General features: G+C 48.6%; 3 protein-coding genes across 3 annotated transcripts; all 3 read right to left on the minus strand.

The window, feature by feature from the left end:
* Positions 1 to 704: 704 nt before the first annotated feature.
* LOC117843838 (probable inactive receptor kinase At5g10020) lies at positions 705 to 5,370 on the minus strand. Its single transcript, XM_034724564.2, has 3 exons — positions 4,239 to 5,370; positions 1,674 to 3,341; positions 705 to 1,467 (listed from the first exon to the last, which is right to left on the minus strand). Exons 1-3 carry the CDS (start codon positions 5,158 to 5,160, stop codon positions 887 to 889), a joined length of 3,171 nt encoding a protein of 1,056 aa, XP_034580455.1. The 5' UTR covers positions 5,161 to 5,370; the 3' UTR covers positions 705 to 886.
* A 9,343-nt stretch (positions 5,371 to 14,713) lies between these two features.
* Positions 14,714 to 20,167, minus strand: LOC117844872 (putative MYST-like histone acetyltransferase 1). The gene is made up of 9 exons (XM_034725691.2): positions 19,813 to 20,167; positions 19,391 to 19,479; positions 19,158 to 19,217; positions 18,786 to 18,998; positions 17,703 to 17,771; positions 16,983 to 17,144; positions 16,707 to 16,800; positions 16,440 to 16,582; positions 14,714 to 15,086 (listed from the first exon to the last, which is right to left on the minus strand). Exons 1-9 carry the CDS (start codon positions 20,102 to 20,104, stop codon positions 14,883 to 14,885), a joined length of 1,326 nt encoding a protein of 441 aa, XP_034581582.1. The 5' UTR covers positions 20,105 to 20,167; the 3' UTR covers positions 14,714 to 14,882.
* A 466-nt stretch (positions 20,168 to 20,633) lies between these two features.
* On the minus strand, positions 20,634 to 22,718 carry LOC117844486 (uncharacterized). Its single transcript, XM_034725182.2, has one exon. The coding sequence runs from the start codon at positions 22,156 to 22,158 to the stop codon at positions 20,773 to 20,775; it is 1,386 nt and encodes a 461-aa protein (XP_034581073.2). The 5' UTR covers positions 22,159 to 22,718; the 3' UTR covers positions 20,634 to 20,772.
* Positions 22,719 to 24,609: the final 1,891 nt, after the last annotated feature.

The raw sequence follows: 24,609 nt of genomic DNA on the forward strand, positions 1-24,609 counted from the left end.
CAGCCAAGGACCACAGGCCCCACGGGGCAGGCCTTCACTACTGAACCAAGATCATTATGATCCACGCACGAGTCCATGACCCATGTGTCTTCCGATCCTGCAACCGAAGGACGACGACCCTCCAAATGCTTACCTGGCAACACCACGGCCCACCTGTCAGTATCGGAGCGCCATCCGACGGCAGGTTCGATGCCAATTGGCACCATCACGACCCGGTCATCGAGTAGCTGCCAGTCCCACGGCGAGGTGAAGATGATCAGATTCAGAGGTGGAGTGGAGAATTTCTGGCCGGGAGAACATGGCTGCGCTCTGCCTGTCTTCTCCAGTTTCCACAGCGAGAATTGAAGGCTGCTGCATGGACCGGCTCACTAACGACCCCCCCCCCCCCCCCCCCCCCCCCCCCCCCCCCCCCCCCCCCTGTTTCATTCAATAAATCTGGCGCCAGAATGGTTGCTACAGGGGGCACTAGATATCCAGCACATGCTGCAGCTGCTCCAGAAGCGCATGTGATGCAAGTAATAGTAGTCAGGCAGGCCGAAATCGAAGTAACTTCACATACAAGATCAACAGGCCAACTGCAGGATTGCATGTTGCAGCTACAGTATTGGGGCAACAGGAGCAACCGTGTGCAGTAACAATTCACAGGGAAATGTTCTGTGTGAAGAAATTGATGAGTGAACAGCAAGGCAGTTGTGTCGAGCTCATGAAGAAAGACAGCAATGGTTGATATCAATCAATCAATGGGTGGATCGAATCCTCTTTACACTAGCAGTTACCAATCAAACAAACCCTGGCTACAAGGCTCTGGAAAACCCACGGAAAAAATCGGGATGGGGAGACGGAAAATCGGTTACATGTACACTGGGGAAGGAAACCAAAGGAAAACTCACACTGTTATCGAACACAGGTCATCACAGACCGTCTTCATGTTAGGCCTCTCATTTACAGGTAGGATACACCTAAGCGAGATCGCCAGCAGCTCGTCCATTATCCTCGGGGATTCTTCCAAGCCCGTGATGTCCCGGTCAAAGCAGTCCGTTCCCCGCCCCTCCCTGTTGCACATCTGAATCCAGTCAGTTAGATCAACAGCGCCAGATTGGCCTGAGATGATGTCTCCTGCACTCTTCCGCGTCAACATCTCCATGACAATCACCCCGAATGCATACACATCAGCCTTAAAAGATGGTGCCGGCTTGGCTGCGTTTGCCAGTTCTGGGGCTCGGTACCCTAGAGCTCCTAAATTCAGTATTTGCTCAGCAGTGCCGCTTGGAGCCATGAACCTATGCAGACCATAATCCACCAGCTTCGGAGACAGGTCAGGACCAGTCAAGAATATATTAGTTGGCTTCAGATTGCCATGAGGCAGGCCCTTCTCATGATGTAGGAACTGGAGGCAGCGAGCTAGCTCGATGGCAATTCTGAGCCGCTGAGAAACTGACAGACGGGAGTATCTTCTGGGAGTTGACTCTGTATCACAGCCAGCACAGATTAAATAATCAGTGACTGCAAGTAAATCTTAAGTCTGGTGAGAAATGACTAAAGAATTAGACACATCTTTGATACATATAATAGTAAAACATTTTCTTTCCCAAGGAGACAATGTATATCGACCTAACAAACAAAAAAATCAAGAAAATTGATGCTTAAAATGAGGATGAGCATAAGATAGTTACCATAAAGGTAAAGTGCCAAGCTATCACCACTGATGTAGTCAGAAATAATTAATCTCTCTTGCTCCTTAGGACCCCAATAGAAGGCTCTCCATGAAACTATATTTGGATGGCTGATAGTGCCAATCCTCTTTACCTCCTTAATGAACTCTTTTTTATGCTTCACAAGACCAACACGCAGCCATTTCACTGTCAGGACATGCCCACTTTGTAGAACAGCCTTGTATGTTGTTCCATGACTGCTCCTTCCAAGAACCTCTGCTGGTGCACGTGAGAGGTCCTCAGCTGTGAAAACCAAAGTGCTGTCCACGAAAATCAATTCTCCAACCAACCGATCTGGCGAGTATACTTCAAAAGCTACAGGTTCCTCATGGAATCTGGAGTCAAAGTGTGGTGATGTTGGCAATGCAGCCTGTGGAGAAGACTCCCGAGCCTGGACTGCAGCAGAAGTCTCAGCCACACCTGAACTTGTGGATTGAGCAACCTCCTTTGGATCGGTGTAACCATATTCCACAGCAGCTTCAGCCAATAACTCTTTCTGAGCAGACATAGATCTAGCTGCAGCCGTTAAGAGATGATCATTTGAGAAACTTGTTTTACTTGGTATAACATTATCTTTGGGCGACTTGAACAGATTTGGACGGCTTATTCTCCCCTTTAGATCCCTGATGGTAATCTGACCTCTAAATCCATTTCTTCCACAAAGCTCTTGAGACCTGACCACATAGAGTGCTAGGGCTATGAAGATCACTAGCAAGATGGCTCCAATGCAGCCAACAATAAGAGCAACTCGAACACCGGCCTTATGTCCGTGAGATGTTCGGCTCTGACCAACTCCAGTGTAATCATCATTTCCAGCAGGTAGGCCATCTGGGAAAACTAACAAGTCATTTCCAGGTCGGAAGCAAGATAAAGGGAACTTTTCAACACTTTTAGGAACAGTTCCTTGTAAATTATTGTAAGATACATTGAATAACTTAAGACCATTTTGAGGCATATCCGGAATTCTGCCTGTAAGGTGGTTATGTGACAAGTCAAGATACTCCAGAGCTTGAAGCTTGCTTATCTCACTGGGAATCTCCCCAGACAATTCATTCATCGCAAGAATAAGAAACTCAAGTTTTTGCAAGTTGGAGATATCTGGTGGCAATGGTCCATTCAAAGAATTACTGGACAGATCAACAATCTTGAGGGCAGGTTGAGATGAGAGAAGTATTGATTCCGTTGAGTGGGTGCTCTGAAATGGAATAGTTCCAGTAAATCTGTTTCCAGAAAGATTTAACACTGTCAAAGCTGGTGACATGAAGAAAGTAGGTAAAACAGATCCCTCAAGTGCATTCAGACTGAGATCAAGGACAGAGAGCTTTTGATAGGTTCCCAAAACAGAAGGGAGAGACCCTGACAATGAATTGTTCCGCAACTTCAATGAGACTAGGTTCTGAAACTGGGCAGCATCATTCGGGTAGCTTCCCTCCAGTTTGTTCGAACTCAAGTCAATAACCTCAACAATCCCATCCCAGGAACGCAGTTTAGCTAGCTCCCCAGAAAATTGGTTTCCGCTCAGATCAACTGAGGTACACTTGCCAACAGTGGCTGGTAATGATCCTGATAGAACATTGGTGGAGAGATTCAACACCTTCAAAGTTGTAGAGTTCACGATCGGCAGTGACCCTGCAAAGTTTAAGGGCACATGCATCATTTAATGACAAATATCAATGAATAAAGTATCTGTAAATGACTGTAAACAAGACAGGATACATGTAAGTGGAATACTATTAGACTATTAGTTAAACTCGCACATGATCAAATGTTAATGTGTATACATTTCCAATAGTCAATCTCATGTCACGGTATTCAAATAGTTTGTAAAGTTCTTGATTGAACTGTGAAAAGTCATGATAGGCTCAGACCAAGAAACAGGTCTACATTAGAAGAAATCAAGAGCCAACATGATAGTTGATTCAATAGGCAAAAAATGTTTACTTCGCTTATCAATCACCAGGCACCAGCTGTCAGAAAATAGTCGGTTCCGAACTAATACTTTTCTTAGTAACGTAACTGATTCTTGCTAACATCACATGCTAGAAAAGCAAGCACATGACTAAAATGAGAGGAAAAAAATAATTCTCAAAATCAATTGTAAGCCAGCATGCATGCAAGTACAAGGTTGATGACCATATCCGTCAAAAGGAAAACGGCACACTTTCTACACCACGACAAGCGGCATTGATGGAAGAGCCTGTTTTTATCTATGCTCATCAAATCCTCCAAGCAAATGGAGTCTTCCAGATTCAAGACACAGCGATCATTTTGCAATGTCGTCACGAGGAATCCGTTTCCATCAGACATGCATGTCTGCGAATGCACCAATGCCCAAGATCTGATTCGCGGCTTGCAATTTTAAGCACCTTGGCCCGGGAGCCACTCGCTATCCCCATCATCAAGAAATTAAACAACACAAGAAACAAACTAATAGATCACCAAAATTCAACTTACAGTGGCAATCCTACTCTGATAGATCACAAAATTCAATGAGATATGTACATTTCAGTAGAAAAGGGAAGGTACCTGAGAAGCCGTTCCTGCTTAGATCAACCTCGATGAGCCGCATTGAATTCTGGAGAAGTGCCTCGGGCATCATCCCAAACAGCCCATTGCCAGAAACCCTGAAAATCTCCAGTGAGAACCACGCATCGAGCCTCGGCACTGTCCCACCAAGCCCATTGTTGCTCAAATCAAGGACCGCCAAGTTCTTGAACGCCCCCACCGTCTCATTCCGGAAGAAGCCGCCACCCAGCTTGTTGTGGCTGAGGTTGAGATACTTGACTGTATTCCCGATGCTGGTCAAGTTGTCCAGCTCCAAATCGACGCTGCCGGTGAAGAGGTTGTCGCTCAGATCGATGTGCTCGGCATTGCGGAGCTCTTTGAGCAGATCCCCGGCATTGCCCCAGAAGGAGTTGTTGCGGACGTCGATGCGGCGCAGGTTCTGCAGCTGCCGGATCCCGTCGGTGGGGAAGCCGTTGGAGAAGTTGTTGTGGGAGAGGTTGAGGTGGACGAGGCCGTTGAGGTCGGAGAGGCGGCCCGGGATGGGCCCGTAGAAGCGGTTCCCAGAGAGGTCGAGGTGGCGCAGCGAGGAGAGGGTGCCGATAGCGGGGGGCAGGCGGCCGGAGAAGGCGTTCCCGGCGAGGGAGAGGTTCTGGAGCGCCCGCATGCCCGCGAGCGTCGCCATCTTGAGCTCCCCGGAGAGGCCGAGGCCATCGAGCGCGACGCCGACCACCGCGCCGCCGTCGCACACCACGCCGCGCCACGCGGCGGGGCAGCTCCCGCCACCGTTGCCGGCCTCGGTGGTAGCGGGCGGGGACCAGGACCCCAGCACGGGGTCCCGGTCCCGGTCCGCGATGCCCTTCTTGAACTCGAGCAGCGCCGCCACGTCGTCGCCGGCGGCGCCCCCGGAAAGAAGCAGGAGAACGAAAGCGAGGAGAACAGCCATAGATGCGGGGGGAAGTGGCGATAGCTACCTAGGGTTAGGGTTTGTAGGAGGCGGAGGAGGGGGAAGGGGAGGTGGTGGTGGCGGCCGCCATTGGAGATGGAGAGAGAGGTGGTAGTAAGATGTGTGAGAGAAAGGCCAATTTTTTGGAAACGGGAGGGGATGGATGAGTAATAACAGGAGAGAGAGAGGGAGAGAGGGAGAGAGGGAGAGAGAGTACAGACTGGAAAGTCACAAGTGGTGGTGTGCTTAGCAGTTTATTAAGCTTAGCTGTGAGACTACTGTGACCTGGTGTTACCTCTCTGTTTAGACTGTTACTGTGGCTTGTGGAGTGCTATGGGTACTTTATGGATTCTTTTTTTTGGGCTGCTACAACACTCCTCTAACAATTTGCAATTTTCGTACGAATAAAAATGTCAGATTTTTTCTACTTTTATTTTTTTGTTTTGGTTAATTGTTAGTAATTTTTTGCTTATTGTCCGCTCTACTAGGCTCTACAAGCAATCACATATTATCCAAACAGAGTGGTTTGAGATAACAAATGTTGGATGATTGTTATCTATCCGTACATCATTCAGCCTGTGTCTTACAAACACAGAAAGTAATAAATAAAAAATGTAAACAACCAGGAAGGCAAAGATTGCTCTCCCATCCGATGCATCCAAATCAAAAGGGAGGGGGAGGGGCAAAAGAAAACAGAAAAGAATCTGCAAAATGATGTGTGCAGGCACTGGGTACTGGTAGGAAAGTAAGAGCCCCACATGCCCCTAGGCTGTTTCAGTCTTTGACCCCTTTCCTCCAGCTCAGGTGAGCTGCCTTTGCCTGGCTTTCCCCTCCCCTCCCCTCCCCATATGCTTTCTTTCTTCAGACCACTCAACAGGCCAAGCAGGGCCAGCTGCCACATTCAGAAATTCAGAACAAATTCACATTTCGGGTGACGAGGACAGGTTGACGTGATGAGAAATGGAGCTTAGTAGTAGTGTGGTAGTGTTATAATTTCAGCAGCTCGTGGGGTCGCATTTTCAGGAACCTGTCCAGCCACTAGAGATTTTTCTGTACTATGTGTATGTGGATCAGGCTCTAGGCAAATTTGCATGACAAATACACAATGCTTTTTTAAATAAAACCAAGCTTTGATTTGCTCCACCTAAATTGCCCAGCTAGCTAAACGGAATCTATGACTGGTGAGTTTTATTAAGGATGACAGCAGGAAAGGAGGAGGAGGAGGAGGAGGAGGAGAAGAGTGCACGGCAGATCTAATCCGAAAGGGGGGGGGGGGGTGTGCTGGAGACGATACCCTAATCCGGGCGGATGCAGCAGGATGCTTGCTGTTAGGAGGAAAACATGCCCTGAAAATGACCGGGTGTATCGCATCCATCAATCCGGCGAGCGCGATGGGCGTTGGGAGCGCTTCAGCACCCGGGAGCTGTCGTGACGGGGACACGAGCGGTGCCTGCCCTGGGAGGAAAAAATCATTAGCCGGGACGCGGAGAAAGAACATGAGGCCCGGGCCGGGCCGGCTGATTAATCAGGGTCGCAAAAGCGAAGCGCTAGGTCAGGACAGGGAATATATTTTTCCAGTTTAAAAGGCGGCCGCGGCAGGCATGATTGATTGATTGCAGCCGCTGCACAAGTCAAATATTCCTCCTAATTTCCTCCCTTGATTTTGTAGTAGTAGTTGTATAGGATGTGCTTGCTCGTGCATGGTAGAGAGAGAGAGAGAGAGAGAGAGAGAGAGAGAGAGAGAGAGAGAGAGGATGTGCTGAGCTGGATGCAGGGCCTGCATGGATGCCTATTGGTGGTGCAAAGCCATGTGTTAGAAGCAGCTGTTTCTGAATTGATTTTTTTTCTTGTAAGAGTCCATTATCAGATTACGAATGCATCATATGACCAATCACAGGAAAGATAAGTAATCACCGGATTTGAATACTATGAATCCAATTCCACAAATGCATGCCATGCGCTAGGTATCATTACCTGTGTGAAGTGACGAGGAAGTTTCTTTCTTGGCATGATTAGGTAGGTTCAGCACCAGGATATAGTGAGAGTGACGTGTCGGTATGAATCGCAATTCTCGGAGAGCAAATCCAAAGAAATGCAAATGCCGTATGGGCATTTCAGCTGATTTGGCACCTAGCAACGCTGCTAATTTTATGCAGGGCATCAGTAATCAGGTGACGTTTTCACTCACGCGTCCTGAACCGACGGAATACCGAGTGGGAATTGGTTGGCTGGAGAAGAGAGAGAGAGAGAGTACCAACAAACCCAATGCACATGAGCTGTACGTAACCAAACCAAACCGTGTAGAGTAGAGCATCGACAGGGAGGACAAAAACAAATGCGTCTATTCACTCCTTGAAAATTAGATGACCGAACTAATATTCTTTGCCAAAGTCGGTGAGTTTGAAAGAAAAAAAAAAGATTTAAGAGCAGAGACGAGAAGGGTGATGATTGTGGCAGATGGAGAAAGGACATAAAAGATATGGGCGGCAGTTGGTGGCAGTACAAAGGGCGGGGAATTAACCAGGGCACTTTCACTGATGAAAAAAAAAGAAAGACGATGAAACCGGGCGGGGACTCAAAGCTGCCATCGATGGGCAGGGAGGGACAGACGGGCAGGCAGGCTAGCTTTGCTTGGGTTTGAATCATCTGGTAGAAGAAAAGTAATTTGTCACTCCACCAGTGAGATGATGTCTCGCAGCTAAACCTGGGCCGGTTTTGGTTAACTTGTGATCCAGGCATGCATCATGATCACGGTGGTACTGTGTTATAAAAAAATAAAGGTACCTTGTGTTAAAGTTTAGCAAGTGTTCAAATTTTAACACTCTTAAAATAGAGTGCTAAAGTTTAACATATTAGAGTGTTCGGATGGTGTGTTAAACTTTAACACATTCGGTGGCAAATGACTCCATTACCCCTTCCTTCGGTGGGAAATGACTCCATTATCCCCTCGTTTATGGCCGGCGGAGAGAGGAGAGGAGAGAGAAGGGAGCAATGGTGGGAAAAAGTGGAGAGGGGACCACTTTTAACAAGTTTTAACACCTTCTCCATGTATTTATGAAATTGGAGATGTTAAATTTTAACACATCCCTTTTAACACGTGTTTGGGAGGTAATGTAATAAAATATGTTAAAAATAAGGTGTTAAACTTTAATCCCTCCTATTCAAACAAGGCGACACCGAGGCCTCAGTCTTAATGAAAACACATCAATGGCAAACAAATTTTTTTACTGGTATATAAGACCTCTGCCATGGATATGTGGATAGTGGAGTAGTGCTACTGTCTTCTGCCGGTGGGACCTAGCCACCCAGGCTATGGATGTCCGCTGTGGCCGCAAGGAAAAGGCTCGGATCAAGGTGGGCCAGACATGGCAGAAGGATAAGCGTGGCGTGGCCGACTGCCAGGTCACACACACACAGCGCCTCCGGCTCCCTGACTGAGGTCGAGCCGAGCCTCTGCAAATTTGCTTTTCCAAAAAGGTCTAGTTCTTCGAGAGACAGGCACGCAGACAGCGAGAGAAGGGAAGAGCCGAAGAGGGGGATTGTTTCTGAGATAAAGAATGCGAGGGGAAAAAAAAACAAGTGTTTTCCCACGGCGACAGGAATATCTGGAGGCTCGCGACACGCCGGATGAGGCTCCAGCAAACCACCGCCCCCGCCGCGTTCCATTCCGTGGCGCCATCTGCCACCGGCGTGCGCGCGCGCTTTACAGGGGCGGGTCACAGCGCACCACCGGCCGCGCGTCGCGTCATCTCCTCGCTCGCTTGCCCGCTTGCTTGTCGTCCTCTCGCACTCGCCGCGACGTGCCCGGCCCCGGTCTTTCCCTGCCTGTCGTGTCAAGGGGTTCGGTGCCGAAGCGGCCGAGCCCACCCCCGCGCCCATGAGGCCGTCACTGTCTCGAGGTTTTCTCTAGATACAGTAATGATCACCCTGTCTTCAGCTGCTTATTGTCCGTGATGGGTGAGAATATAGTAGTGCTGATCGATACCCGGGCTCATGTGCCATGTCTTTTCTAGGAAGGTAGGAAGGAGCACGGCCTATTCATCTAAGAAAATAGAAGTTGCTGATTATAATAAGTTTAATATTACATAAATGGATGAACTCAAACTCGAATAGCTTAACTAATATTAATGAAATAAAGTTAACTCAAACCCAGATCCGAGTTGCCACATGCCATCTTCTTCATATTGATATCTTTCATATTGATATCTTCCTGAATCGTGCCTACAACTTGGTCAAGGTGCAAGCTTTTGCCTTCAAATACTCTCTTATTTCTTTCTTTTTCATATATTCCAGGTTGTGTACACGAGGAAAGCTGCTACTGATTTTCTTTGCTTCCCTTTGACATTGATTAGAGATCGCTGCCACCATTGCTCCATGTCTTCGTTGGCCGCGTCAGGTATGTTAATCACTCCCTTGGTCCATATGCTCATCAAGTGCCATGTTTCCTTGGTATAACTACAGTGTAAACACAGATGAACTGTCATCTCGAACTCTTGATCACACAAGGCACACTCACTCTTACATGGCTAGTTTCTCTCTTGCATCTTGTCTGCCGTCATGATCTTGCTCTGTACTAGTAGCCAACCAAAAAATTTTTGCTTCCCCTCCGCATGAGCATGCCAGATAGCTTTAGCGTCAAAAGAGTTGTACGTTCCTTTCAGTTGTGCCAGATATGCAGATTTGGAAGTGTAGGATCCATGCCCAGTCCATTTCCAGACTATGTTGTCTTTTTGATCATTGAGTTGGACATCTTGCACCAAGTCCCAAAGCGTAACAAAATTCAACCATTTCCTCCCCCTAACTCATTCTCCACAGGCTCCTGGTCCAATTGTGATCAGTGATGTCCTCTCTCACTGTTCTATTCTTCCTCCAGGCTAGCTTATAAAGCTGTGGTGCTATGTCTCGTGGAGCTCTTCCTTGCAGCTAGGAACACTGCCAGAACTTTGCCTTATTTCCATTCCCAATTGTCACTGTCATGCTTGCTCTGAACAATTGCTTGTCTATTTCATCACAGGGAGGCATTGTTCCCACCCATGGTCTATCAGCTTCCATCCATTCAAACCATAGCCAGCGTAGGCGCAGAGCTCTACTGAATGTCTGAAGATCGAGAATGCCCAATCCTCCCAATTCTTTTGGCAATGCTGCCTTTTTCCATTTTACAAGGCAGTGTCCAGCACTTACCTCCTCCGACCCCTTCCATAGAAAGTTTCGTCTGATTTTATCGATCCGCTTTGCAGCCCATTTCTTTAGAGAGAAAACAATGAGGAAATAAATAGGCATTGCAGTCAATACTGTTCTGACAAGTGTCAATCTACCAGCTTTATCCATGAGCTACCCCTTCCACCCCCCTTCCACCTAGGAAGTTTTCCTGCAATTCTGTCTATGAGTGGCTGAATTTCCACTCTCTTAAGTTGTCTCAAGATGAGTGGTAGTCCCAGGTATTTACAAGGAAAGTTTTTGATCTCACGCGGCATACTCTGTCGTATTTCCTGTAAATTGGTACCCTCACATCTTATTGGGTATGCAGCACTCTTGGTAAGGTTGACATGCAACCCTGAGGATCTACCAAATGCATTCAGAATCTCTTTAACAGTTTCTATCTCCTCTCTTACTGGGTTGATGAAAATGGCAGCAGCATCTGCATATAAGCTGATCCTAATCTTTGTTGCTCGGTTATGTATGGGCGTCAAGGTGAGCCATTTTCTGCTAATTGTAAAAGCCTATGTAGGGGTTCTAGTGCAAGAATGAAGAGCATTGGAGATAAAGGATCGCCCTACTAGCCCTGTTCTGTGTTTTAGTTTTTTCGTTCTCGATCCATTTACCAAAACTGATGATGTGGCTGAGGAAAGCAGTGTAGATATCCATTGTCTCCATTTGACCCCAAACCCCATGATTTCCAGCACCTCCATTAAATAGTCCCACCTTACTATGTCAAAGGCTTTTGCTATGTCCAATTTGAGAAAGAGTCGGCCTCTTCGCTCTGTGCAACTTCTTTATGAGATTCTGAGTGTATAGAAAATTATCATGTATGCTTCACCTTTTAATGAAAGCACTTCGATTTCTGGATACCAGCTCATTCAAAACTTTGGACAACCTTGCAGCCAACATCTTTGATATGATCTTTAACACACCGCTAGTTAAGCTTATTGGTCTAAAATCAGTTACAGTCTTTGCTTTTGCTATTTTTGGGATTAACACAATGTGTGCAGAGTTGAGAAGGTTGAAATGCTGTCCATGTTGGTTATAGAAGAATTGTACTGCAGCCTTGAGGTGCTCTTTAATTATTTTCCAACAGCACTTGAAAAACTTTCCAATGTACCCATCTGGTTCTGGTGCCTTTTCTAAGTTCATTTCCATTATTGTTGCTTTGATCTCTTCCTCAGTGAATTCTTCCTCCAAGCATTCCAAATTATGTTGTTGCATGCTCAGGGTCTTCCAATTCAAAGTTTCATATGTGGCATGTTCAGTCCAGGATCTCCTGGAAGTGTGTCAATATTGCTTCTTTCTTATCTTTTTTAGATGGACTACCCCTGTCTTGTTTCGTCTTGTTTCCATCGAAGAGGGGAGTGTTCAAATTATCGGAATCGAAACCACGTTGCATTCTGCACGAAATGATGCCCATCACAGCAGGCAGGGATGGTAGACAACAAGTAGGTTCAGCGAGGGAGGGAGGCCGAGACGTGGTCCGCTAAACAATTCGGGTTGAGGTCTGGGTGCGTCCCGATCCAAACGAACCCAACCCCATCACTAGCTAATAAATCGCACCCCTCGTGGCAGCGCCACGCGATGCCAGGGAGCATGTGGGGCCACGGGCCAATGGACAACGAGAGGGGAGCTGGCAGAGGGAGCCTGAGCCGGCTTCCTCCGTCCTTCGCACCACACGCCGCTCACTCGCTCATGCGACGTGAGCTGCCACTCAAGAAGCCAAGCCCCAAGGATTAGACTAACGGGGTGTTTGGCGGCACTTCACTCTAGAGAAAAATAACTTCACTCTACCAACTTCATCTTTTGCAGCTCCACTCCACCAACTCAAAAAAAAATATTGAGTTGTTGTACGTGTTTTACTGATTGCAGTACTCCAGCTCCAGAAACATAAAGACTTATTGTGAATAGTCTATTTTAGCCATTGTAAATTTACAATGGACCCACCTGTCAGTCCCTTCTTTTTTTTTCTCCCCTCCTCTTCCTCTCTCCTCTTTTATCCACTGCTAGGGTCGTCGCCCTCCTCTACTCTTACTCTCGCCCAAGAACAGAATCTAACAACAAAGTGAAGGTCAATTTAATTCTCACCAAAAAGAATAACAAACAATAATAAAACCGAATTACAAGAGCCAATTATTCTAGATGCTGTCGCTAGCAGCAAGCAATCTTGAAATCCTTTGCTACGCAGGCACGAGCAAGATGGACGGACAGAACCAGAAGAGCAGCTCGCCGGCCGTACCACCGCTCTGCTCTCTGGCGCACCTCGAGCTTGAAGTCTCCAACTTCCCAAAAAATTGTACTCTTCCTCCATGCGACCATGGATCTATTCGTTGGATTTTGACTTAACGCGGAAGACAGGAGGAGTGGCACAAGGCTAGCGGCTCGATCTTGTTGACTTGGAGGCGGAGAGGCAACCTCGGGGGACGCGGGACCCAGCACCGGCAGTCTGTGGAGGCTTGGGGCCGCAGGGCAGTAGCGGCCTAGCGCGACGTGCATCCCCCGAGACCAGCGGCGCCCGAAGGGCGGCAGCGGCTTGCGACGGAAGTAGAGGCCCGGCGGTCGGCAGCGCGCGGCAGGCAAGCCGCGCGATGGTGGGCAGGCAGTGCCAAGTCGGCAGCGCGACAGCGGGCAGGGGTGGCGGGGCGGCCCGTCTGGCGACAGCGACCGGACCACGAGGGGCAGGGGCGGCACGGCGGCGGTGGGCAGCGGAGAAAGGAAGGGGGCGACGGGAGGAGGGAGCGATTGTTTTGTTTCGCTAACCAAGTTGTGTAATGAGCGTGGGTACCACAACTTCTCGAGGAGGTCTGATTTAGTGTTTTTGAGCACTCTTTGAGATACTCTAGAAAAAACACGCTTCACATTTTTCCTAAAGCTAGAGTTTGTGAAGCTAGACGTGTTTAGTAGAAAATTTTGTGAGGTTGGTGGAGTGAAACTATTTTTTCTGAAATAGAGTGCTGCTAAACACCCCCTAAGGGCATGTTTGGATGTGCTATTGATAGAGTTTAGCCCATCTAAAATTTAGCACCCGTTAGAGACATGGTTGATAGATAGAACTAAAGTTCATGAAAAATCACTTTTGCCCTTTTATCTTCTCACCTCCTTCCTTTCTCTCTCCTCTTTTTATCTTTTCATAAATCATCAGCAACCATCAGCTCTTCTCACTAGCTAATACTTTTGTATTTTTTTTTGAGAGTCTTCCGTTTGAATGGGCTAGCGTAAACTTTAGCGGACATTAGCCATGGGATCAAACATGCCCTAACCACACCCGGAGCCGAGAGACAGCGGCTGTGCGCGCATGATTAGCGCCCGTGAGAAAGCGGCGCGCATCGGTATTAGCGTAAAGCGGCTGGGGGATGGGCACGGCACGGCCGCGGTTGAGCACCGAGCACCGGCGCCAATCATGCGTTCCTGCCTGGGCGTACGTGTACGGTGGTCCCCTTGGCCCTTGCCTTCCGAGACGAACGCTTTTGGCGCGCCTCGTCTGTTCCGGATTTCCCTAGCTTCTTCCAGCATGAGAAAGCGACCATATCTTCAGCGTCACAGCGTGCATTCCCTCCTATTTTGCGACGTTCAGCAAAGCCAAACGGTTAGATGCAAGGGGCTAACTCTATCTTGAGGGCCCGGGACGGGGTGGCCCTGCTGCCGTCGCCCTGCGGGAGCCTCGTGGACTGCCGAGTTCGCATCGCAGGTGGAGCGCACGCGCCAGCGCCACCAGTGCACCACCCGCCCAGTAGGTTGCAGAGCAGAACGTCCCGCCCCCACGCCACGACGGATCTCATCTCCTCTCCTCTCCATCGCGTCCCCGCCTGAAGCCGCAACTGCATCTGTCGTCTTCCCCACAATCCCTTGCTCCCCGGTGTGTTTTTTGTCCCCCTCCCACATCACCCATTCCATTCACCCCCCTCTCCAGTCTCTCGCGGCTCGCCAGGGCGGGGGCTCTCATGGGCACGCACGTACACGCGAGCCCCACCCATATGGGCGCACAGGTGTGCGTGCCGGTACGCCCAATCCGCTGCAACGGCCATGCCAAACGTGCAACACAAACACCGGGAAACAGAAATGAAAGCACGAACCAGGCATGGCAACGGGGCCAGGCGCCCTTTTCGTTGCGAGTGGCTGTACAGGATCTGTATCCGGCAATGGCCACCTCGGCACAGTCAGCAGATCAGCACAGCTGTTCCGCTTGAATCATGGGGGACGAAGACCGGTCTCACTTCGCTGCCTGATTTGCGTATCAAGGAGAAAAGGCGGCATGATTGATGCTTGATTTCAGAGGGGGAGTTTTTTGTTTTTTTTTGGGTGGGGGTGGTGGTGGTGGTGGGGGGGGGGGGGGGGGGGGGGGTTGGGGGGGTGGGCACAAGCACAACATTGTGGATGTTACATTTACAGACTACAGTTCGACAACAAAACCAGTGAGGGGAGGGGAGATCCTAGCAAATGTTTACAGGATTGTGTCTGTCAGCGTCTCTAATCCCGGGGTGGGGGTGGGGGGGGGGGGGGGGGGGGGGGCGCGCTGTGCCTTAGCCTTGCTCCTTGTAGGGAGTCCAGATCAGCTTGCTAACGTCGACGTCCAGGCCGCCCCGACCCGCCGCCTTGAGGTGGCGGTCGAGGACCTTTGGGTCCGCGCAGATGACGTGCTGCCCTTTGCGGTACTGGATTAGGTCCAGGCTCTGCAGCGTGCTCAAGATGTCATCTGCTTTTATTGCCGTCATATCGCTAAGTTCCTGCATCCAAGTGCAAGAGCTTGTTAGAAACAGATGTGACTGCAGGATGCTGTCATTTGGATTCAGAAACAAATATGAATGGTGGAGCTGTAGAGGAACACGTTATATGCATTTCTTCATGAATTTATTGTATGGAAAGTGAACTCATAAGATCTGCCACGACCATGTGCACTCTACCAACAGACACTGTGGTACAGGTCAGAGACAAGAAGGAAACAACAATTGACGTTCAGAATACAATTGTTCCATGTACTATCATCAAATCGTCTGCTTTGCATAAGTCCAAACGATTTCAAAGGCTGCAGCAACAAGAACAGGAAGCCACAGGCAGGAGAGCCAGAGTGCACATGGATCAAATGTCCTTCAATGGAGGAAGTTTCTGCAGATTTCACTAGTTGCACGTGGCCCTGTCAACATACACTGTGTCTTACCATTTTAGAAATAATGCCATTCGATACACTTCTTACCTGGCTTGAAGAATCTGAACCTAATATGTTTTTTTTGCTGTAATCCTTGCACATATATGTTACAGCTGCCTATGATATGGCATTACCATATACAAGTTATTATGTCTTCTCCATGATATTACAATGGTTTCAGCAACAGACATGATTATCCTAGTTCAAGAAGAGGGGGGGGGGGGGGGAGCATTGACTGCTCATATAACGGTTCCTGTAGCAGTTTTTCAGTAAAAAATCTACTGCACATAAGAGTTAAAACCAGGTATAATAATCTACTGCCTCCCTGAATGGCAGTGCCACAGTACATTATGCTGATGAGTGATGACTACAATCCCACAAATATCCAGAAAACACCAGATATTGATTTGTACAACAAAATGGGCTGCTTCACATGCAACCAAAAGTTCCAGGGCTCAGACAAGACGTGAAGGAAGGCTAAGGTGAAAAACCAAAAGTTTCACAGCACAGAGGAACGTACATCTGACTTTGCTGCCCGCCTGGCCCCCACTGACCCTTTAGGGTATGTTTGGTAAGAGGAGATTGTAACTAAACTAAACCCAAACATAACTGAGGTCTGCGGTGATCTCCCATGTCCAAAGACCTAATAAGTTCCAGAATACTACTTCTAAATGTCCTTATTTAGGGAATGCTTGATTAACACAGCATTGCAGCACAGCAACCTACTTGTCAAGTATAATCGACGAAAAACAAGACGAGGCAACCCTTTTTTTTTGTCGCAGAATGTATGATCAAGGGGTTAGGTGGGTAGTTCGAGGAATTAAAACCAAGAGAAAGAAACTCTTTCTAGAACTGTTGTGCCATAATTCAATCAGCTTTTGAAATTTGTACAACCAAAAAACAGGGAAGATCTGGATCGAAGGAAGGCTGTTACCTTTATAGATATGTTGCCCTTATGTTTCTTCAGAATTTCTAGAAGCACTCTAGTCCAATAACCTCTATAACTGAGCAGACCAAGATCAGAAAGAGGACGCTCCGGTGTCCCAACTTTACCTTCCTTCTTGGAAAGCTCATATGCTACAACAGTAGGAACAGTTCTTCCATGAACAAAATGACGAGTACAAAAATTGTTTTTGGGGCACAAGAGACTCAAAATTTAGAGATTAGGTAATGTAATATACAACTCAAAGGCCATACTTACAGAAAGCAATCAGGAACTTTCCATATCCTTTTCTTTGATATGGAGGGAGAGTGAGAATGCAAGCCAAATTATAAGATTCTTCGGAGTGCTTTTCCTGCAAATAGAAAACCCTATTTAAAAAATGTAGCTAAATGTTTTCTATTAAATCACCAATCTCTACTGCTGCGAACCATATATTGTATAGAAACTCTTGAAGGAGCTTAACAAAAATAGCATTCCGTTTCACAGTAAAATTAAGTTTCATAGTTTTGTATTGTCGTGAAATGCGAACTTTACCTTAGAGAAATATCCCACCATATGACATCCCCGGTCATCACATTCACACAGGACATAAAACAAGAATAAATCAACGTCATAGTATAACGTCTTGTGATCAAGAAATAGCTTGGCCAGATAACAAAGGTTCTGTCCGTAAACCTTGTTCTTCTTGCCATCAACCTGTCATTACGCAAGCATTCTTCAAATTACTATCCAAAGAGTAAAATCAAGCAGTCTGACAACAGAAATTCTTCATTCCATCAATTGCGGCACCTGCCCCTGCATGTTCTTGATTCCTGAATAATACATGTCGATGATGGCTTTTAAAAGATTTTTTGATTGACCAACCACAGCTGACCAAAATATATTGGTAGCATACTTTCCCAGAATCAACAAAGTGGATAAACTTGCTAACAAAGAAAAATACATGTACTTCTTTTACATTTTGCTAGAGACTCTAAGACATTCTAGCCAACCCCAACTTGGTTGGGATCAAAAGGTTTTGCTGTTGTTTAATGCATTGTACCTAGAATGGGAAAACTCTGAGCTACATAACTACTGCTAAAATAAGTGTAAGTAACTATTTTTGCAGAACTGCAGCAAGAGCCATCTTCTCAAAAGTGGCGGAAGTAAAACTTTGGCACCCAATCAACAAAATATGTCAATAAGAGCACTAGGATAAGATGTCCGGAAAGAAAAATACTTACGGAAAAAGTTAAGATGGATGCAAAACTTTACCTCGAACATCGACAGAGTTCCACTTCTATAGATTTCATCACCTGGGGGATGTTTAAGGTCGCACTTCTTCTGTAAAATCAAAGAAAATGATATTCAGAACCAGTTGTGCCTTATGGCACTTTAGCTGTTTAGCATGAGAGTTCTACTGAAACAAAAAGAAAAATATATCATAGATCAACTCAGGAATAGTCTAACAGAATGTGGTACATGTGCTACGATGCTAGAAAGGTTCATCTTAGATATGATATTGTATAACAGTAAACTGTAATCATGACTTCAGCTTGTCAAAGAAGGCTTTGCTACTTAATGTATTTCCTTGCACTTAAGAGTGAAAGTTGTTGTGATCGATTCTTGCAGGAACTGCCAGAAGGCATACACCATGGTGGTGCCTTGCGGTCAATGTACATAAACTATTAGACTAAACGGCTAACTAGCCCAACTAGTCGGCATCTAGTAGGAAGTCACTATTATCTGATCAAACCCCTAGTTTAGGAGGTAAAACGTGGGGTAATCGGTTTTACTGTCTACATGATTATATTTGGCATTAGTCAGGATGGGGGCTAGGCAGTTCTTGGCAGTGATTAACATGTCTAGGCAGCCAACTCCGAAATGGCACGTCCAGTCACGTGATGAAATATTTGGACCAATGATTAGACACCTGTCCACCATGTTTTGGGTGTCTGTGCTTGCGAGTTGTGACCTTGTCATGTGTCGTTGCTCTGCTATTTGAAGTAAGTACTGTATGATTACTCATTGAAAATTGATTAATTGCAAGATGTGCCTACCTGCCTACTGTATGATTAATTCCATACATAGATATTTGTTTGTGTAAATATACGGATGTTTGTGGATACAGCACAAAACCAGACCTTCTATTTGCTGTTTTGACAGCCTAGTTCCTACTTCCTAGTCTCGGGGTGACCAACCGCATAGCACCTAGGTTACCACTAAATAGAAATCAATGAAACATGAGTCGAGACAAACACAAAAGGAGCTAAGTATGCTAGAGGAGTTTTGATCTCATAGTAGAAGCATGCATCTGACAAATAGGCAAGGTACAAAGGACTAACAAGTATAGCTCACCATGTGCCTCTGAAGCTGTTCTTTGCGCTTCACGAAGTTGAGGCAAAATTCACAGAAAAACAGCTTCGGGCAGTCATTGTACTCTGGTGGAAAAGGAGAGAAATACCATGTATCTATCTCATATCTCCCAAGTTCTATCTTCGCAATATTTTTCACCTTTGTGAATTCTTCATGTTCCCTCAAGCTGGCTGCATCAAGCTCCTCATGTCCTTGCTACAAGAGAAATCGAGGTCAAATGAGCAGGAAATGTTTTTTTTTCCCACCAAATGCATCAAAAGCTAATGTCCCAGCTACCACTCAGATAATAAATCATCACATAACATTTGAGTTAAAATAGTAAAAGTATAATGAGTATAAATGCCGGCAGCATACCTCCACATGTGTTTCATCAATTTTACGTTTTTGATGCCGTGTCATCTTTAAGCTTGTTGCCTGGACAAATATAAAAATATCATTATATTAAACATTCATATTGCAAAAGCAGTGCTGTCAATAAAAGTTATACACATTGCTTCATGAAAAATTCGCAAAGCGGTGCAGCCAGTGAAGAAATTAAAATGGTATAGATATCTGTACAGCAATATAACAGCATAGATTTCACTTACCTTATCTTCTACTTTCTCATCAACATCAGTCTCAACAGTATCAAGATCAAGTTGCTCAAGCTTAACCCACTCATCGAGTCTTCTATTGACTGAGAATTCAAATCATTTAAGTTACATTAGCCTTCAATTATCTGAACAGACTGCAGTTATATTACAAAAGAACGCCCCAATTTCTAACTAAAACTGTCGGTAGAGTTTGTGATTATACTAAAAATTCTCGACCAACAGAATGATAATTGCTGAAATGGGCAGATGAATGAAATGGAAAGCTCAATTCATTACAAAAACCCTTCGAATTGAACGTCTTCAACACCCCATTAACCAGTGGGCTGTTAAACCCAAATTTCCTAAATCTGAAGAGCCCAAAACCTAACCCTAGACACGAAGAATCCTGATGATTGGGAGGCAGGGAGGCTCCTTACACTCGGTGTAGTGGACGTAGTACTCGTAGTCAGCGGGGGAAGAGGAAGAGGAGCCCTTGCGGCGCTCGATGACCTTGACCGGGTGGAGCTTCTGGTCGCGCCACCGGCACATCACGCGTGTGCCCACCTCCAGGGGCAGGTGCGCCGCCCACGATGCGGACGCGGCCGAGGACCTCAGCCTCCTCTCCATACCTCCTCCGTTCGGTGCTGCGCCCGCCCCGTTGCACGCCGCGCCGCCGCCGCCGGCGGCGGAGCCGTTCTCCGGCGCGGTCGACGGTTCCATGGAGCCCATCTCGTCGTCGGAGCTGGGGCAGATCCGATGTGATCCGGTTCGGGGTTGGGCCTTCTGGACTGTTTGGGCTTTGATACTTGAGTTATCTTCTTGATTGAGGAGTTGCGGTCCAGATGATTCGTTGGTGGGGCCCGCATGTAAGAAGCTTTGTCTATTGCCAAATGAAATAGACGTGTGGGCTAACTTGAGCCACGTCGACCCAGTTTAGGTGATATTGGGCCTTGCCAGCCCCATGCGAGACGACATTTCTTCCCTCTTTATTTTTCCTTGGAAACACCGACCTCTCTTCTTCACACGGGTCATGGACATATTTCTCACTATCTTTAAGAAAACAGTTTAAGATATATTATTCCTTTTTTATCATTGCTTCTTTGTGAACGACGTTATGGACCTGAAGAGCCTCCATGCTTGAAAGGAGCTCGCGAAGTAGCTATTGATAGTTCGACTGAATTGTTCAAACTCGTATGCTGTGATGATTTGTTGCATTCCAAGTTCCACTAATGGTACTGTGCTCACAAAACAAAGAGAATTTGATGAGTGAATATGAATCAAATTAGCAAAAGGAAACTGTTACAGATGTACATGTACTTGTCACTCAAAAGAAATCCTCGTTCATCCTAATGAATTTTCATTCCCACAGCAAAACGAACCAACTCAGAGGCTCAAGCTTAAGAGGACAATCCCCTGTCCTTGGCCAGAGCCTCAGCCGCCCTCCTCCCGGACACCAGCGCGCCATCGAACGTGGCCGAGCACCAGTGGTCACCGCAGACGTACAAGCCGTCGCCGATCCTCGGGTCCCTCCCGGCCGGCGTCGTGGGCGGTGTCTGGTCCGGTTGCGCGAACCCGATACGGTACGTCCTCAAATGCTTCCACGACGCGACCTCTCCGGAGCCGAACCACCCGCCGAGCTCCCGGACCACCTCGTCGGCCAGATCGGTGTCCTCCCTGTCGGCGAACGAGCCGACGAGGGACACGGATACCAGCACCTTCCCCGCCGGCGCGTACGACGGCGCCACATTGGTGGCGAAGAACATGTTGTTCACGATCCCCTTGCCGGACCCGTTGAGGAGCAGGATGGGATCCTCGACCAGCGCCCGGTCGGTAGAGAAGTAGAGGCAGACGGTGCTCCTCTCGGATTTCTTGGGCTTCTCTGGAACTGATAGCTGCGGCAGGAGCTTCTCGGCCTCCGGCTGCTCGACGGCGACGATGACGCCGAGGTCGCCGGGGATGGTCTCGCCGGTGTCGAGCGTCACGCCGGACCTGTTGATGGCGGCGGCGCGGGAGTTGAGGCGGACTGAGCCCGGAGGGAGGCGATCCGCGAGCTGCGACGCGATGGCGCCGATGCCGTCCTCCGGCAGCGCGTTATCGCCGAGGGCGAGGCGCTTGAACACGAGCTGGAAGAGGCGGGACGACGTGTCGAGCGCCGGGTCGAAGAATATCCCGGCGAGGAACGGCCGCAGGAACCGCTCCACGATGGACGGCGAGAACCCGAGCTGCTGCAGGTGCGTTGCCGTGGTCGTCTCCGGCGCCGAGAGGATGGCGTCGTCGGGTGTGGCCGCCGCGCGGAGCCGCGTGAGCCCGACGAGGACCTTGTCGGCCAGGGTGCCCACGGGGGAGAACACCGCGGAGAGGGAGCGGAGCGGGAGGCGGAACGGGTCGGAGAGCAGGTAGAACGGCTCCCCGGCGCCGGTGAAGACGAGCGCGCCGGGGTAGAACGGCCGGAGCCGCAGCGCGGGGAAGTCGAGGAGGCGGCGGCACTCCGGGTACGCGGTGAGGAAGATCTGGAAGCCCCGGTCGAGGCGGTACCCGTCGACGACGTCGGTGGCGACGCGGCCGCCGAGGCGGCCCGAGGCCTCGACGAGCGTGAACGGCACGGAGAGCGAGGTCAGGTGCGTCGCCGCGGCGAGCCCCGCGAGCCCGCCGCCGACAATGACGGCCTTGCGGGCGGCAGCCGACGGCGTCGCGGCGGAGGCGGCCACGGTGAATCGGAGCGCGGCGGCATGGCAGTGGGGCTTGGGCGGCGCGGAGAGCAGGTGGGGCGCGTGGACGGGCATGGGCGTGCGTTGCGGTCGCAGCGAGCCAGCAAGTGGCGGGAAGCGGCCGGGCCGGTTTGGCTATTCGAGTGGTTTAGGAGCTCGTCCATGGAGATTGTGGATATGGTGGATTAGTGGATGGAGTTGGCGTTTGCGTGGAGACCGTAGCTGAGATACTGCTTGTGGGCTCACTTGTGAGTAGGTGTGTGTAGGCTCGGTCCATGGAGGAAGAGAGTGGTGGTGCCCGCGTTATCCTCTCTGAATCTGCTGCTGCTGCACGCGGAACAGGAGAACTTCTTACAGGATCAGATTGCGCTGAGGGTTGCTTTGGTTCGCTGCTCTAGAGCTTTTGTTTAAAACTGCTGGGTGATGGAGCTGGAATAAGGATTGGTTGTGTGCAAAACTCTTACAGAGGCAGGAATAAAAATTCCTTTTTCTAAAAAACGAGCTGAGATCGAAATTGTTGTGATGGCATGGGCACAAAGATTAGCTTTTGCTGTTCCAGATTCTGCAATGAAGCACCCAGCCCACTCTGCTCATCAGATGCATGATCGTGACGAAAAAGGCAAGATGGAAAGTGCATGACTGCTGCCTGCCTGCCTAACTGCATTTCTTGCCCAGCGTTGTTGATAAGAGAACCTGTATCGATTTCCAATCTCCTGAAAATGGCATGGCATGGCATGGGGTGGACTGGAGAACAGGGTGCGCCACTCGCTCCAGCGCCATACCGCGCAGTGCTCCGAAACAGGGAAGGGTTCAGTGCCCGGCAGCGGCGACGCACGTGATGGGGCGGCGTCCCCCCGAGAAGCGCGGGGGCGTACGCGCGCACGGCGTCAAAGCGACGATGGTGGACGGGGTGACGCGGCCGCGCGAGAGCGGCACGGGCACGCGGTCGCCGCACGCCACCGGCTCATCCGCGAGTCGTGGAGGCGCCGCCCGCGCGCGCGGCGACGGCATTGCTTGCCACCGTGCCGCACCCGGGCGCCTACGTGATCAGATCTCGCGGCGTCGCTCTCGCGCCTGGTCTCCTCCTCCGGAGCGACGAAGACAGCCACGAAGATCACACCATCATTTCCATCGCTTTCGCTAACTGGAGCCTGAAGGGGAATCGGCCGCGGCTAGCTCTTCGCCAAATCGAAAGGGAAATCAAAGTGCTCCGAGAAAAAGGATGCAGGGAAATTGCCCGAGGCGAGACGGGTTCACGTGCCGAATAAAGTAATCCTTCTTCCGTTCCGTCCATCGTGCACGCAAAATAATCGACGAATCTTGTGCGGGTAGGCTACGTCTTTCCGGGACGGCTACCAAAGCACCTTTCGTCTCTTCCTTTCCCCTGTCCAGAACTATGCCTGGGGCTTTCTACGCTTTCGTCGCCCACCTGCCAGTGGCTGCGCTAGATGTGGCAAAGACACGGACGAATCAATTCGTCCCCTTTTGTAACAGCAACACCTGCGAGGAGATGATCGATATACAGTTATACACGGTGAAAAGAGAAAGCTTCTTCGATCAGGTCATCATGGTCTACTTCGTGGTTGTCGCAAACGGCAGCGCCATTTCTTTTTAAAAAAGAAAAATAAACCGGCAGTGTCATTTCATCTTGTTCTATTTGTATACAATTAACAGTCGGCTCAAAACTGAGTGCACACGAACAACAGCTTGCCAGGCGGCGAGCTCGGAGTCCAGACTCCAGACGGTTCAGGACTTCCCATTTTGTATCAGCAGACAAATGCAGAAATGCAAGTTGCTGCGAGCTCCAAACAAAGCCCAGCTTGTCCTACTGCCATCAAAGCATTCGCCGCTGACCGGCTGCGGCGACGGCTGGATTGGTTGCGAATTCGCGATCCGTCGCACGGGTGTTCGGCTTAGAATGACGACGCAGGAACGCCGGATGCAACGGCGGTGGATGGTGGGGCGCTTTCGGACATGGACGACCGCGGTTGCCCGTGGAGGAGGAAAAAGGGCTTCTCTTTTTACTCTCTGCCGTTTGTGTGACGCATTCTCATTTTCTAACGGGAGTTTTAGTTGAGGCATTCTCTATGCTAATGCTATATAAGATACTCCGTAGATGATATATTGATATGCATGCCCAAAAATGGTATTATCCCTCTATTAAATTCTTGTGTCTATTTCTTGATATAAGCAACTTTGTCAGTGGTGTTCTTGAATCTTTTGTTCCAGTAGCACAGCAAACTAATAATAGATGATCAAAGGCTGACGTCCTACATTGCCTAACTGCTTCCGAATGTTTGATTATTGCATACCTGCATTACATGGTAACTGAACTTAAATGGGATTGCTTGACAGTTGGCCCTAGCATTTCAAGCTAACGAAAGGCTAACCTCACAATTAAGTATATGAAAGGAAAAAGGTCAACGGGGACAAAGAATACTTTTATAGAAAAAGGTAAAGGTCGATGTCTCTTCTACCGCCATTAAAATTGGCAAAATCAACTGAAAGCCACACATGCAGTCATGC

This window comes from Setaria viridis, chromosome 2 (assembly GCF_005286985.2).
Source record: "Setaria viridis chromosome 2, Setaria_viridis_v4.0, whole genome shotgun sequence".
Classification (NCBI taxonomy): domain Eukaryota; kingdom Viridiplantae; phylum Streptophyta; class Magnoliopsida; order Poales; family Poaceae; genus Setaria; species Setaria viridis.